Source organism: Neopelma chrysocephalum, unplaced genomic scaffold, assembly GCF_003984885.1.
Source record: "Neopelma chrysocephalum unplaced genomic scaffold, ASM398488v2 Primary Assembly neopelma1_26, whole genome shotgun sequence".
Lineage (NCBI taxonomy): Eukaryota > Metazoa > Chordata > Aves > Passeriformes > Pipridae > Neopelma > Neopelma chrysocephalum.
In genome coordinates, this window is record NW_020897695.1 from 23,846,926 (window position 1) to 23,862,459 (window position 15,534).

At 41.5% G+C, this 15,534-nt stretch overlaps 1 protein-coding gene across 4 annotated transcripts in view; it reads left to right on the forward strand.

The window, feature by feature from the left end:
• Positions 1-179: 179 nt before the first annotated feature.
• The window catches only part of ICE1 (interactor of little elongation complex ELL subunit 1), a 40,955-nt gene continuing 25,600 nt past the window's right edge, over positions 180-15,534 (forward strand). The window contains exons 1-7 of one of the 4 annotated variants that reach the window (XM_027675928.1): positions 180-503; positions 1,286-1,344; positions 2,861-2,895; positions 3,343-3,361; positions 4,125-4,236; positions 5,219-5,295; positions 13,845-13,882. In XM_027675928.1, the coding sequence (XP_027531729.1) occupies positions 423-503; positions 1,286-1,344; positions 2,861-2,895; positions 3,343-3,361; positions 4,125-4,236; positions 5,219-5,295; positions 13,845-13,882 (421 nt within the window). In that variant the 5' untranslated portion in view covers positions 180-422. Of the gene's footprint in view, positions 504-530; positions 736-1,285; positions 1,345-2,860; positions 3,362-4,124; positions 4,237-5,218; positions 5,296-13,844; positions 13,883-15,534 lie in introns of those variants that run through there. The other 3 variants (XM_027675930.1, XM_027675931.1, XM_027675932.1) reach the window with 3 other exon arrangements.

The following is a 15,534-nucleotide window of genomic DNA, read 5'->3' on the forward strand; positions in this document are numbered from 1 at the left end:
CCCGTCCCCGTCCCCGTCCCCGTCCCCGTCCCCGTCCCAGTCCGGGCTGCCCCCTCCTCCGCGGTGCCCGCAGGCCCCGCCCCGCTGCTCGCTCCAGGCGAGAGAAGCTGCCCTGTCCCGCGCCTGCGCCGGGACCGCAGGAGCGCCCCAGCAGAAGTGCCCGCACCTAAAAGGAGATAAAATAACGTGATGGTCGAAGGGTGTTGCAGCTGTAGGTGTCTTGCAGTTGGCCGAGTCGCTGTTCACCGGCTGCTTTCAACGTCGGTTTCTGCAGAGAGCACCTTTACTGTCTTTTCCGTTGCCACTACTCAGGCAGTGATTCGCATTACCCTCGAGGAGGTGAAGGCGAGCTGGGTCCTTGCTGAGGCCATGGCGCGGCATGTGACGCAGGCGGGCTGCGCAGAGTCGCCTCTGTGGGCACGATGATGCCGGGGGAGACGCCGCCGCCGGCCGGGACTGCGGCCGCCGCCGGAGCCTGCGCCAACTGCGGTGTTCTCCAGCAGGTAGACACGGGCTGCCCTCCCTGTGGCGCTGGAGCGGGGTAGTGGGTCTGCGCCGGGCCGCTGGCGGGTGAAGAGTCCCGGGTCCCACAGTCACCGCTCCCGGCGCGGCGGGAACCCGGATAGCGTGTATGGCGAATGGGCTTTGTAAAAGTAGCAGCAGTGTCGAGCTTTAGCCGGGCGAAATGTGGAAAAGTAGCTGAGGTCTCTGCGGCGTGCCTGGGAACTTTTAGGCGTATCCTTTTGGCTTTGCTTCGGTGCAGTGAAAAGACTGTTATGATTCACTTCCTTCCTTGAGGTCTCTTAAGCGAGCGTGTATTTTTATAGTATTACGCTTTGGGCAATATTTGTTTCTCCTGTAAATAAAGGGAAGGCCCTGTTGAGAGTCCATAAGACACACTTACAATGAATATGGATTGAGAATCTGGAAAATCTGTAGACTCAAGTGAGCTGATGTTTTTTATTGCTAATATTCTGCCAAAGCTTAATTGAATTTTGAGGAGGAAATCTTACGGGCATTTAGTATAGAATCTACCGCAAAGGCAACATTTAAACAGCTTTTGTAGTAGGGCCTCATTTAAGTATGCATACTTTCTTGTGCAGCTTGCATTCTCTACTTGTATTTAAATGAATATACTTTTGGTGACTTAGTAATAAAGACTAAAATAAAGAAGACAGATTATTGTATTCTGTACCACATTAGCAATCAATTTAGGGGTATTTACAGTAGATAATACTGGGTTTTGGGTGTAAGTTCTTTACCAACTTGAGACTCTTCCTTACAGAATATAAATGAATATGTAGCCGCATTAATTGCACTGAAGCAAAAAATGATTGACGGAGAGTAAGTACAATTGCACTTATGTTTTTGTTTGGTGGGTTGGGTTTTATTGCTCTTAGGTGCTTAAAACAGTGCGGGCGGATGCACCACACTAAATGCTCCAAAATGAAAGTAACTTCTTCACAAGCGGGTTCTAAATCTAGATTTCTTTAATATAAGCTCTAAAGCTTGGTATGTAATGGCAGTAAATGGGGCTAAGTACAGGCAGAAGCAGCTCTGTGAAGATATTTATTTCATTTATTTATCTATTTATTTATATTATTATTTTGTTTATTTGTGTTCATTTATTTCATTCTTCTGAAGAATATGAGAAATAAAGTCAAGTACAGGTGTATATGAACCTTTTAAACAGAATTAAGTCTGATCATTAAGGTGTGAAATGCTGTTGGATTAAATATCAGAATATGAAAAGTGAAGCTGAACATTTTTCAGAACAATAAGGTTCTAAAATACTTCTTATAATTTGTTTTCTCTTATGTCATTGCTTGCAGTTCTTCTCAAAAACCATCAACATATGCTTGTATGGAATAAAATATCAAGACATGTTATGTATACCTCCACAGTGTGGCCTAATATCCATGCTATGTCTCCTAATTGTAATGTTTTGTTTCTCATGTACCCTCTCCCAGATACATGTGAATTTGGCTTGAGTGAATCTAAATTCCATTTCTGCGTTCTGTTTTCCAAACAGCATTTAAGAGAGCACACACCAGGACCCTTTTTTCAAAGCTCCTTTACTATGTATGATTCTTTTTCTGACCTCCAGACTTTGTATCCCTCTTCCTTCTGCCACTGCACACAATTCTTGTGGGAATTGTCTCTTTAACTACTTGCAGCTCAGCCTTTCTTTTTTTGCCTTTCTTGATTACTCTTAAATGTTGCAAGAGAAAGTAATGCAACCCTCTATGTACTGGGGTAAGGGCCATGGTATTTCTCTTTCTTGTCCTTTCTTCTCACAGTTCTTAAAAATCATAGCATTTAAGGAAAGAGTTACTTTCCTTGGTGCTGTCCCTCTTGGATCAGGGTGTTACCCTCTTATGGCTGCTGGGAGATTAATGTAAAAATTAAGGCATTTTAGGGTCTTTTGAAATATTTTTCTGAGATTTATGTGTTCTTTTTTAGGAAATCATCTTTTTAAGTTTTAGGAGAACATCCTTTTGGTAGCATGTTATATATGTATCTTTTAATTTATGTATGTATGTATGTATACATCTTTATATACATATATATACATATATGTCTATAAATTTTTACCTAAACAGTATTTTTTTTAAAAACTGCAATTAGGTAATGGCTACAAAGTAATGTAACTCAGTGAGTTTTTTATATTTCAAAGCAGTCTGATTTGAGGTTTGAATGGCTTAATGAAACAAAAGGGTTATATTGACTACCATCAGAAAATACAAACCAATCTTGCACTTTGTGTATTTATCTATAAAGCAAAAGGAGAGGTATCCTGAGACATAATTGTCAAAATCGGGGGAGAAAATTAGTAATGTCTTTTTTTCTTTACTTGCAGTCGTTTGCTGACAGAATATCAACAGAAATGCACTGATATCCTTTACTTTTCTATTAGTGTCCTTACAGAAACTATACTTATAACACTTCTTATAAGAGTACTTGAGACTTTTTACTTAAGGTTTAAGTAGTGATATCTCCAGTAAAGAACAAACTGGGTAGGTTTTATAAAGAAAATAGGCCTTTGGAATTAAAACTATCCACTTAAAATCTGCCCGTATCTAATATATGGTTCAAGATGGTCTATTTGAAATCTATATTGCTGAGAATTGCTCTTTCTCTCACGTAACAGAAGAAGCTCTGCTTATTCACTTCAAATGTACTGAAATGTATGTATTAAATATTTAGTTGTGCAAGTCTTGTGGAGTTTTTTTGTGTGAGGAAGTTTTTATTGGATGTTTCTTTGCAAGTGGCAATTAGGTTGAAATACATTTAAGGACATTTGATGAACTGTTTTTAATTTCTACCTTAACAAGAGATTACAGCTTCAATTTGCTGAACGGTAAGTTAATATATGTTTTTTAATAAAGATGCTATGTTTTCAATCTTGTGGTTAGTTTTGGGAGTCTGATGCTGTAATAGCAGCAGCCCTGGATCTCAGCTGAGCATTTAGTGTGGTCCTTTTACTGTGCTTCCTAGGCCATAGTTAGCAAAGGTACCCTTGATAAGCAGAGAAATCTGTTGTCCTTCTACTGTACCTGTGTGGGATTCTTTCCTGGGCCTATGTTACATAAGAGTACCAAGTACATAAGTGATCAAGTGGAGATGTGGAGCTCATATTTTGGTGGTAGTTAAATGTAAGCCTATTTAGGGCAGCCATATTTGTATGAAGCATTTTGCCTTAGAGTTGTTGCTGCGTGCTCTTGCTTACTCTATCTGATTATAGAGGAAGAGGCAGCTTATAATCCTGCCTGCTGAAGAATACTGCAGTTGGACTCTGCTCTTATTTTACAGCAATATGTAGGCAGAGACACTTATTACCAGTACTTTGGTGTAGGCAGCACACCTATGTGGCATGTGCCATCTGCTTGCATTTAGCTTCAGGCTCAGTGTAGTGTTTTTTAACCAGATCTTAAATTTTCTTTAAATGTTGGATAGAAAAATGAGAATACTGAGACTCTAAAAGCTTTTGGGTATCTCTCACAGCAATTTTCCATAGGAAAAAAGCAAAGTACTCAAGACACTTGACTGAAGAATCAGAATATTACATTTGAAAGCACCTGTGTTTTTGGCAACTTCATTTTTAATTGCACATCCCGTTTCAGAGAGATCTCTGCTCTTCGTTGCCAAGTGGAGCAGATGTTACAGAAAATTCTGCCTCTGGAAAAGTGCCAGGAAGAGTTGGGTTCCTTGAAGGCAGAGTTGGAAGAGAAAAAGGTGTGCTTGTAAGGTTTAAATGACTTGCACTTTTTCCATTGAAGGAAATGTATATATTTAATGGTCATCTTAATGAAGCTGACTTTAATGAGCCCAGTTGTTATTTCCAGCTTATTGGGACAGGCAGCTCTGGGTTTAGGTGAAATTGATTAAATGATAGCAAGTTTCAGAGAGGCAAAAAATTTAGGCTGTTGTAGTTCATATGATTTTTGATCAGATTATTTGTTTTTTATTTCCTCACTTAGGAAGGAAGGAGAAACACTCAGATTCCTTTGGTTTTCTATTCTGCTTTTATCAGAATACTGAATACTTGTACTACTGAAAAGGTGCAAAGAGAGTCTGTGCAGAATAGGTTATGCTTCTGTTACCACTTTGAACATATGCTTTCAGATTATTAGCTTCTAGAGTTTATCTCTAATTTCTCTCCCATTTCTCCTGAGATTTAGTCTACAGGAGAAAAGCTTTTAACTATTCAAATCACCTAAATATATGTATTTCCTATACATTAACTATTATTTCTGCAAAAAATACCCCACCCTCTTTCTTATATGTTTTTCATGATGGTACAAGGCAGGATATTAATATTTGTCTTGTCAGTGTACCTAGTTTGTCTTCCGTGTTAGAACAGTTTTTAAATCCTCTTCCCTCAGCAAGTGTTAGTGCTGATGTCCTGATGGCGCTTTCAAAAAAAGCAGGATTGTACATATGGTGTATAATAGCTGTGCTCTTGACTTCAACTTTGAGTTCCTATCCAGATAGATGTTAGAGGCACATACTCAAAGATAGATAAACATATAGAGATTTATGAATTTGTTTGTTATAACTTTTGCCGTTAAAGGAGGATAACCTGACTTTTCAACTTGCTTGTTTTCTCATGGAATATGCTTTTTTGGCTATGCACTAGAATAGGTAAGGTGTCTGCCGTCTTTTTTTTTTTCTCCTCAGTATGGACGTATTTTAACTCTGCTTTCCTTCTTCACAGAGTTCTCTCAAGATTTATCGTGAGAGTCAACTGGAATATGTTAAAATTAAAGAAGAAATAGTAAACAGTGATGCAATGTGAGTGAACTCCTTTTTTTCACAACCTTTCTTTCCCCCTCTTACCTCTTCCAGAACTTGATCTTATACTTTACCTAGTTACGCTTTCCATTTGTTTATGGGTTCTTACAACAATGAGTTGATGGAAGGCCAGTCTTAGATTTCGTAGCAAACACACTTGAGTGCAGTGTTAGTTTAATTATTATCTTGTCTTGAAGTGGCTCTTGCTGGTTGTTTAGCAGAAGTTTTTTAAGAACAGGATGAGATAGAGAAAAAACTTTAGTTCTCCAGTTTTAAGTGATTTTTTGTCTCAGCTTTTTGTTATTTCTATCCATTTCATATCAAAGTGGTCTGCACTAAAATCAGTCCTTAAAATAATTGTTTTTAAAGAAACAGCTCAGCAGTTTAGGGTGAACTGTCTGCCATGTTTGGAAGTGACCAGGAGAGATTTGGCACCGAAAGTGAAGAAGCTGTTTTTGCTGCCACAGTACAGAATATTCTGAAGCTGTGCCTTGATAATTCCCGAAGTTTGTTTTTACAGTAACCAGTCACTCCAAGGCTTCCTTGCCTGGAGCATATGTGTGTACTGGCATTTCTTACAGCTCTTGATGAATACTCTAATGAACTTGTCTAATTGCTTTTTAACCCTGTAATCTAAATCACCTGTATCACGGAATTGTGATTTCTCTATATTGTTTAGAAAGGTGCTCATGCTCTCAAAAGAGAACCAGCTAATATATAACTGGGTGTTATTAGTTGGTAGTTGTGGTTATTTTTCTCTAGATGCATCACTTTGCATTTATCAAAACTAGTGGTTGCTCTCTAGTAACTTGGAATTCTAAGACCCTTTTGTTGTCTTTTGTAGTCAGCTTTTATTTCTGATGTGTTCCAGCACACATCCCAATGGGACTCCCACTGGTGACTCCTTACCTGCTTGTTAGCTGGCTATCATTTTTAATTTTGGTGTTCTTAAGCTATTTTGGTGCTACCAGCAGGTCAAGGGAAGGGATCAGTTCCCTCTGCTCAGCACTGGTGAGGCCAGACCTGGAGTATTGTATCCAGTTCTGAACTTCTCTGTACAAGAGATATGAGTATACTTGCAGAGGGTCTAACAAAGGGTCATGGAGATGAACAAATGACTAAAGCATCTCTCAAATGAGATACCCTAGTATCTTTACATGACTTGTGAAATATACAGTACTCACAAAGCACAGCAGCATGCCACTATTGCCCAAAAGACTGTGTAAGCAGACTAACATTGTTGTCTCTTCTTCTGCCAGAGTGCACTTATTTCACATATAGGTGTACTCAATGTTCTGTGAGCTTAATGTAATATTTAGCACATCATCCTGTCTGAGAGCAGCAGAGGGCAGCTACACCATTGCTAACTGTATCTTAAGAGGGAACTGACCAGCCTAATGTGCTGGCAGTGTACTGTGTCAATACAGGTACATTGCTTGTCTCCTATCTGTCATTTATATGTTCAAGAAGAAGGAGCCAGGGAACTACAGGTCAGTCAGCTTCACCTTGATCCCTGGGAATGTGGTGGAGCAGCTTATCCTGGAACTCATTTCCAGGCACATGAAGGACAAGAAGCTCCTTGGGAGTAGACAGCATGGCCTCCACCAAGGGAAAGTAATGCTTGACTCTCTGGATAAACTGACATGCCTGGTAGATGAGGGGAGAGCAGTGGCTAGTGTCTACCAGGCCTTCAATGAGGTCTCTGACATTGTCTCCCATAAGAGCCTCACAGCCCCTCAGGCTGGTATTGTAGGGGCTGCATGGGCAGACAGAGAGATGGATTGAAAACTGGCTGAATGGCCAGGCCCTGAGGTTGGTAATGAACAGTGCAAAGTCTAGGTGGAGAACAGTAGGTAGCAGTGTATCCTGGGGGAAGACAGTGAGGGCCGCATACTGGGTCTAGTCCAGTTTAACATCTTTGTTAATGATCTGCATGATGGGGCAAAACGTATCTCAGTGAGTTTGTCAATGATACAAAGTTGGGAGGAGTGGCTGATGGACCAGAGGGGCATGCTGCCATCCAGCATGAGCTTAACAGGCTGAAGAAATGAGCTGACAGGAACCTTGGGAAGTTCAGCAAGGAGACGTGCAAAGTCCTGCACCTGATGAGGAACAACTGCACACACCAATACATGCTGGGAGCCACTCAGATGGAGAGCAGCTTGGGATGCTGCTGGACACCAAGTCGGACGTGAGCCAGCGATACACACTTTGTGGCAAAGAAGGCTACCAGTATCCTGGTCTGCACTAAGCAAAGTTTTGCCAGCAGGGAGGGAGGCCTGAGGGAGGTGCTCCTCTACTCAGCACTGATGAGGCCACCCCTGAAGTACTGTGTTCAGTTCTGGGCTCCTCAGTACAAGAGAGACATGGACATACTGGAATGAGTTCAGTGAAGGACCATAAAGGTGATTAAGGGATGGGAGCATCTCTGCACTGACAGAACGCTGAGAGAACTGGGACTGCTAAATCTGGAGAACAGAGGTCTCAGGGCTGATATCATCAGTGTCTATAAATACCTGAAGGGAGGGTGTAAAGACAACAGAGCTAGAGCCAGGCTCATTTCCATGGAGCCCAGTGACAGGACAAGAGGTCATGGGCAAAAACTAAGACACAGAAGGTTCCCTCTGAATATCAGGAAACATTCTTCTTTGCTGTGAGAATAACTGAGTGCTTTCACAGGTTTCCCTGGGCGGTTGTGTCCTCTCCATCTTCACAATACTCAGAAACCATCTAGACATGGTCAATGAGCTGTAGGTGGCCCTGCTTGAGCAGGGTGCATTGGAGAAGATAACTTCCAGAGGACCCTTCCAACCTCAACCTCAATTCTGTGATGCTGTAGCTATTTTGTATACCTCCGATGCTGATGTATTTTAAGCAGTAGGTCATATGACTTCAGTAACTTGAAAGCTGGGTTTCTTCAGAAGCAGAATAATAGTGAATTGTTCATAAAATTATTGTTAATCTACAGTTACTGTAAAATAATTTAGGTCAGAAATTATCTCGCAAGTCCTTTGATCCAATCTGTCATTCAGAGTCAGTGTCAAAGTTAGCTTGCTCAGGACCCTGTCTAGTTGAGATTTGAATATTTACAAGGATTGCATTTCCCAAGGTTTGGAAATGCAACTTCTGTTAGCATAGCCTTCTGTCAGCTGCAGTTGTGCATGCATCTTAAAGCTCAGATCATGGACATGAGGAGAGCAGACTTCAGGCTGCTCAGGGAATTAGTAAGTGAGGTCCTCTGAGAGAGTGTTTTTGCAGGTGCTGGGATCCGCCACTGCTGGTCACTTTTTAAACATCACTTCCTAAGGGCACAGGAGCAGGCAATTCCCAAATGTTGGAAGTCAAGCAGGCAAAGCAAAAGGCCAGTTTGGCTGAGCAGGGATTATTTCTCTTGGAAATAAGGCAAAAAAAGAAGGTGTATGCCTAGTGGAAGCAAGGTCAAGTGATATAGGAAGAATTCAGAGATGCTGCTTGCCACTGCGGGGAGAAAATTCATGTGGCCAAACTCAGTTGGAGTTGAAGCTGACCAGAAATGTGGAGGACCATAAAAAGAGTTTTTTAAAATATATGAATGGCAATAGGCAGTATAGAAATGTCATTGACCTGTTACAGGATGAGGATTGTCACCTCACAAACAGGGACAGAGAGAAGGCAGATGTGTTTAACACTTTGCTTCTGTCTTCAACACAGATGATGGACGAAGGGGGTCTCAGTCCCCTGAGCTGGAGGACCATGACCACGAGAATGCACAACTCCCAGTTGACCCTGAAATTGTGTGGGATTTGCTGCTCTAGCTGGTTCCCTACAAATTTATGAGACCTGATGGGATTCATCCCAGAATCCCCAAAGAGCTACCTGATGTCATCACAAAACCTCTCTTGATGATTTTTTAGCAGTCTTGGAAATCCGGAGAGGTCCCAGCTGACTGGAAGCTGGCGAATGTTGTCCTGATTCTCAAGAAGGGCAAGAAGCGGGACCCTGGAAACTCCAGGCCTGTCAATCTCACTGCAGTGCCTGGTAAAGTTATGGAGAAGATTATTCAGAGACGTATTGAAAAAGACCTGAAAGACAATGCAATCATTAGTCACAGCCAACATGGCTTCATGAGAGGAAAGTCCTGCCTATCCAACCTGATTTCATTCTATGACAAGGTAACCCACCTAGCTGATCAGGGGAAGCCAGTGAATGTAATCCTTTCAGATTTCAGTAAAGCTTTCAATACTGCCTCTCACAGTATCCTGCTGGACAAAATGTCTAGCCCACAGCTGGATAAACACATCACGTGGTGGGTGAGCAATTGGTTCACGGGTCAAACACAGAGGGTAGTAGTGAATGGGGTGACATCAGACTGGTGACCTGTGGTGTTCCACAGGGCTCCATCTTAGGCCCTGTGCTCCTCAACATCTTCATAAATGACTTGGAAGCAGGACTGGAAGGGATACTGAGCAAGTTTGCAGATGACACAAAACTGGGAGGAGCTGTTGACTCCCCTGAAGGCAGGGAGGCCCTGCAGAGAGACCTTGACAAATCAGAGGACTAGGCAATCACCAACCATATGAAGTTCAACAAGGGAAACTGCCGGATTCTGCACCTGGGTTGGGGCAACTCTGGCTGTACGTACAGACTGGGAAATGAGATGCTGGAAAGCAGTGCAGCAGAAAGGGACCTGGAGGTACTGGTCAGTGGCAAGTTGAACATGAGTCAGCAGTGCCCTGGCAGCCAGGAGGGCCAACCGTGCTGTGGGGGGCATCAGGCAAAGCATCACCAACCAGTCGAGGAAGGGGATTGTCCCACTCTGCTCTGCACTGGGGCAGCCTCACCTTGAATTATGTGCAGTTTTGGGCACCACAATATAGGAAAGATATTAAGCTCTTAGAGAGGGCTGAAAGGAGGACAGCGAAAATGGTGAAGAGCCTTGAGAGGAAGGTGTGTGAGGAGCGGCTGAGGTCACTCGGTCTGTTGAGCCTGGAGGAGACTGAGAGGAGACCTCATTGCAGGCTACAACTTCCTCATGAGGGGAAGAGGAAGGGCAGGCACTGATCTCTTCTCTGTGGTGACCAGTGACGGGACTGAAGTAATGGCCTGAAGTTGTGTCAGGGGAGGTTTTGGGTTGGATATTAAAAAAAGGTTCTTCACCCAGAGGGTGGCTGGGCACTGGAACAGGCTTCTCAGGGAAGTGATCACAGCGCTAAGCCTGACAGAGTTCCAGAAGTGTTTGGGCAATACTCTCGAGCGTGACTCTTGGGGATGGTCCTGTGCAGGACCAGAAGTTGGACTTGATGATCCTTGTGGATCCTTCCAACTTGGCATATTCTGTGCACTTGAGTTGTGTAGCATAAGAGGAGTTCTGTCCAAATATATTATCTACAAACCTTGCTGTTTGTAAATCACTAGATTTAATATGTACCTATTTTCTTAATGTAATTGCATGTGTTGATGAAATTAGTATACTACTGTGCCTGTAAATGTAACTATTTCATTTGTAAATATCATTGCAGTGATAATGTTGGCACTTAGTGGCTGTTTGGTTATTCAGATTTTTAGTTGTTTGTATCATAGAATTTTTATCTTGAGTTGAGAAGGACCTATAAGGGTAATTGAGTCCAACTCCCTGTTACTCACAGGACTACTTAAAACTAAACCATGCGACTAAGACTGTCAGTCACATGCTTCTTGAACTCTGACAGGCTTGGTGCCAATGATACACTTCCCTGGGGAGTTTTTTTTGGTGACCGACCACCCACTCACTGAAGAATCTTTTCCTAATGTCTGACCTGAACTTCCACTGGCACAGCTTCATTCTGTTTCCTTCTGTCCTATCACTGGTCACTAGAGAGAGGACATCAGCACCTTCCCTTCCACTGTTCCCCACTGAGGAAGTTGTAGACTGCTATGAGGTTACCTTGTCTTCCCTAAGCTGAACAGGCCAAGTGACTTCAGCTGTTCCCTGTAAGTCTTGGCCTTGAGACCTTTCACCATCTTGGTCATGCTCCTCTGGATGCACTCTTACTAGTTTGATGTCTTTATATTGTAGTGCCCAAAACTGCATACAGTACTTGCGGAGGTGTTGCACCAGTGCAATGTACCAGCAGGTCAATCACCTCTCAACCAGCTAGCGATGCTAGGACATGGTTGACCCTTTTGGCTGCCAGGTAGCATTGTTGACTAATATTCAACTTACCATAGATCAAAACCCCAAGATCTCTTTCTGGTCTTTCATCTCCCAGTTTGTATGCTTAACCAGGATTACTTTGGCCCATATAGGGAATCTGGCACTTGCCCTTGTTAAATTTTGCATGGTTGGTGATTGCCCATTGCTCTAGTCTATCCAGATCTCTCCGTAAGGCCTCTCTACCCTCAAAGTAGGAGGGTAGAATCTACAGCTCCTCCTAATTTCAGTTGGCAGAGCTACTTAGTGTACGCATTTGACTCCTGTATCCAGATCATTGAAGAGCACTGGCCCCAGAACTGAGTCCTGGGGAACCCCACTAGTGACTGGGCACCATCCTGATGTAACCCTATTTGCTGTAACTCCTTTAGCATGACATATTAGCCATCAAATGTATCATGGACTTTTCTAGCTGTAGGCTGGTCATTTTGTCCAGAAGGAGAAACATATCAAAAGCTTTGCTAAAGTCCAAAAAATCTCACATCAACTGGCTTCCCTTAGTCAAAAGGATGGGTGACCTTTCTGTAAAAGGAAATTAATTAGTTAAACTAGACTTTCCCCTCATCAACCTAGCTAAGACCAATGACTGCATTGTCTCAAGTGTTTCTCAGTAACTCCCAGAGTAACCTTCTCCATCATTTTACCAGTAACTGGAGTAAAACTGACAGGCCTGTCATTACCAGAGTCTTCCTTCTTACCCTTCCTGAAAACCGGAACATTTGCCAGCTTCCAGTTAATTGGGACCTCTCCAAATGCTCAAGACCATTGAAAAATAACATAGAGAGGTCCTGTGCTAACATTGTCCAGCTGTTTTAGTACTCTGGCATGAATCTTGTCAGGCTCCATAGACTTATGTGTGTCCACCTGGAGCAGCAAATCTTGAACAGTTTCAGAGTTGTCTGGGAGTTCATCACCCTACCAGTCATGGTCTTCCATCACAAGTCTCAGGGTCATCAGAGCCCATCGTTGATGAGAGATGATGAGTGAGAGAGATGAAGAAGGCATTAAAGATCTCTGCTTTCTCTGCATCCCTATTTGTGATGTGACTGACCTCATCAAGCAATGGACCAATGTTATTTCTGATCCTCTGTTTGCTGTTAAGATATTTTGAAAGGCCCTTTTTGTTGTCCTTTAGAGTACTAGTCAGCTTGAACTCTAAATGAGCTTTGGCTGCATGAATCTTCTCCCTCAATGGTGAACAGCATCTCTGTAGTCTTCCCATGTCAATTGACCTTGCTTCCAGTGTCCACACATTGTAGATGCAGTGCTTCTGTGCATTGTTTAGAATATTATCTACAGAGAAACAGAAGTTTACCTCCTATTTTCTGAAGGACAACTCCTCCCCCCGCTTTTTTTTTTCTCTGCAAAGATGTTTTATGAGCAATTTTTTTCTGAAATTCTCATCTATGGCTTGACTGTCAAAGCCATTATATAGAGAAGTAAGCATGAACCTGTTCAGTCTGAGAAGGCACAAGATCATTGGGCTATTACTTTATAGTATAAATGCTTTGACTACTGAACATGCAAAAGGTGGGCAATCATCCCGTTAATGAGTGAGTTTTCGAATATATTCCACACAATATCTGAAGTGATAATTAAAGCCTGCACATCCAAAAAGGCTTAGACTGTAAATCTCAATCCATTACACAGATTTTAATATGAAGAATAGATGAACTGTGGTCTGCTTCATGAGTGCTATCAGTGAGCATGTGTTTTTCAGGACAGAGTTCTCTGTCACAACAGTTTAAAAACAATTTCTGGGATATTGGTATTTAACAGAAGGAAATAATAAAAATATTTACTTGTCTACTTATTTATTTTCCAGTTCTGTGTATGTTTTACATATAAGGTAGGTTTGGAAATGCTGAAGTCAAAATTATTCAGGATGCATGATTATTTTTGTTTTGGTTTGGCTTCAGTAAACACCTGGATATTGTAAACAAAAAGCTGTGGGACATGAGTGATCCTGAAAGCTATTCCTGATTATCTCATTTCTTAGATACTATTTGTTGTAAGCAAGGCTTAATTGTTTTTAAGGAGTAAAACTAGCCTGTCTGCATTACATTATAGAAATACAAAAAGCAGAGGCCAGTTTTCTGCTGTTGCATTTCTAACTCCAAGATGTAGCCAAAGGCATATTTATGTACCTGGATTAGTGGATTGACTCTCTTAAAAACAAACTCAGGTATAGCTGTTTGTGTGAGAAAGTCAGCAACATGCCGCTGATTTATTTTTTCAACTTCAGATACTTGTTGGTCTCACAGGTCCTGGGTATAGGAAGTGTGTTTTTTCTGAAATGGCTGGGTTTATTTTTTTTCTGGCTTTTCATGCAACATAATTCTGTTTAAAAAATGGTCTATTAATGTGTTCTTTTTAACAGGAGAAAGAAACTAGAAACAAAAGTGAAGAAGCTTGAAGGTAACTTTCTACATTGTATTACTGTACTGTTGTCCACCTCAATCTCTTGGTTCTTTTTCTATCCAAAATTATTGTGACTTTAGAGGCCCCAAGGAGCAAAGCAGGGCCATACTGTGTGGAATTACATCAGCCCTCCTGCAGAATGTTTTCTGCTGAGTATCTTAGGCACATGACGTAAATCAAGTTGGAAGGGAGCTTCTGGTCATGAAAACCTCAAAGGATAGAGTCTGACCAGCCTGTCCAGGCACCTTGATTCACTGCATAACTGACATGTCTTTCCTTATAACAATTGGGAAACTCTCGTGTTTCAGTTTACACCTGATGTCTACCGTACAACAGTGAACAGTCTCATTCCGTCTTCTTGATACCTTCTTCTACAGGAAAGCTGTTCTTGGATTCCTTCTAAGATTTGTTTTGTTCTCCTCTCAGACTAATTAAGTCTAGTTCAATGAGTCTTTTTTCATAGAGCATGTGCTCCAGTGTTCTAATAATCCTGGCAGAATTCTTCTAGTCATGTTTGTAACAATGTTTAAATATATGGTGGTCCTGGTGAGTATTTTCTGATTTTTAAATATTCTGGCACTTCTATTTTGGTTGGTCAGTTTGTTTTTTTGCTTTGCGTTTAAGTAGAGATAAAGCATTTGCTTCATGGCACTGTGTTTTTCTTGTTTTCTAGTAGAAGATGGATATGCATAAAACTTTCTGATACTTCACTTGTACTGTCAGCTGGCAAGGCAAATATCTGCATTCATTGCATGCTTACAGCTGTGCTTACCATAGTTTAAAGTACAGTGAACTGAGAGACTTGTATCTTAGTGTTAGAAACCTCCCAAATCCTACTCTAAAGTACAGGTACAAGGTGTTAATTTTGATGAGAATTTTGGAGTTCCATTTTAGGGCAGCTAGGTTTTTATACACACTTGCCTCCAAAAACTCAAATTCTGCCAGAACTAGAACAAAATACTGAGAGAGAGTTTGTGTTAGGTCCAATTTTAGTGACTACTTTATGTGTTTGGGCGTTTTTTTCTGTGTTCATTAAATATCCCAGACCTCATATCTTTTGTCAATATGAAATTTTGCCACAGTTGTTTTTTGTCAGCCTACCACCTTTGATGCCTTTTTAACACCTTTTGTTTTAATATGCTTTCTTCTGTGACCTGATCTGATCAGCAGGCAAATTCCATCTGTCTTTTCTCTACTGTCCTGGGAACCTCACGTTCAATCCTCATTTACCTACTCTGTACTCTCTATTCCCACCCATCTGCAGTCTTCCAAGGTGTCTGTTAGACATTAAGAGATAAGATCCTCTTCTCTGTTTATTAGTATTGAGTGCTATCTGCATCTTTCTAATGCAGCTGACTGTGGTGTTTTCATCTTTGAACTAGAGCCCTGTTTTAAATAAGAGAATCAAACGTGCAAAAAACCCATTGCATCTCATTCTTAATTTTATTTCATTTTTTCACTTGGTCTATATTGTTCTACAGTACAGTATCATTACAGTATGACCCACTCTTCATTCTTGCATGTAAGCGAGAAAACTTATAAATGTATTGCAGTAGTTCAGAACAGTAATTATGCAATAGAAGAGAACATACTTGTATGCATGCGTTGTTGTCTTAATGACCCAAAATATAACTTCAGTAGATTTGTAT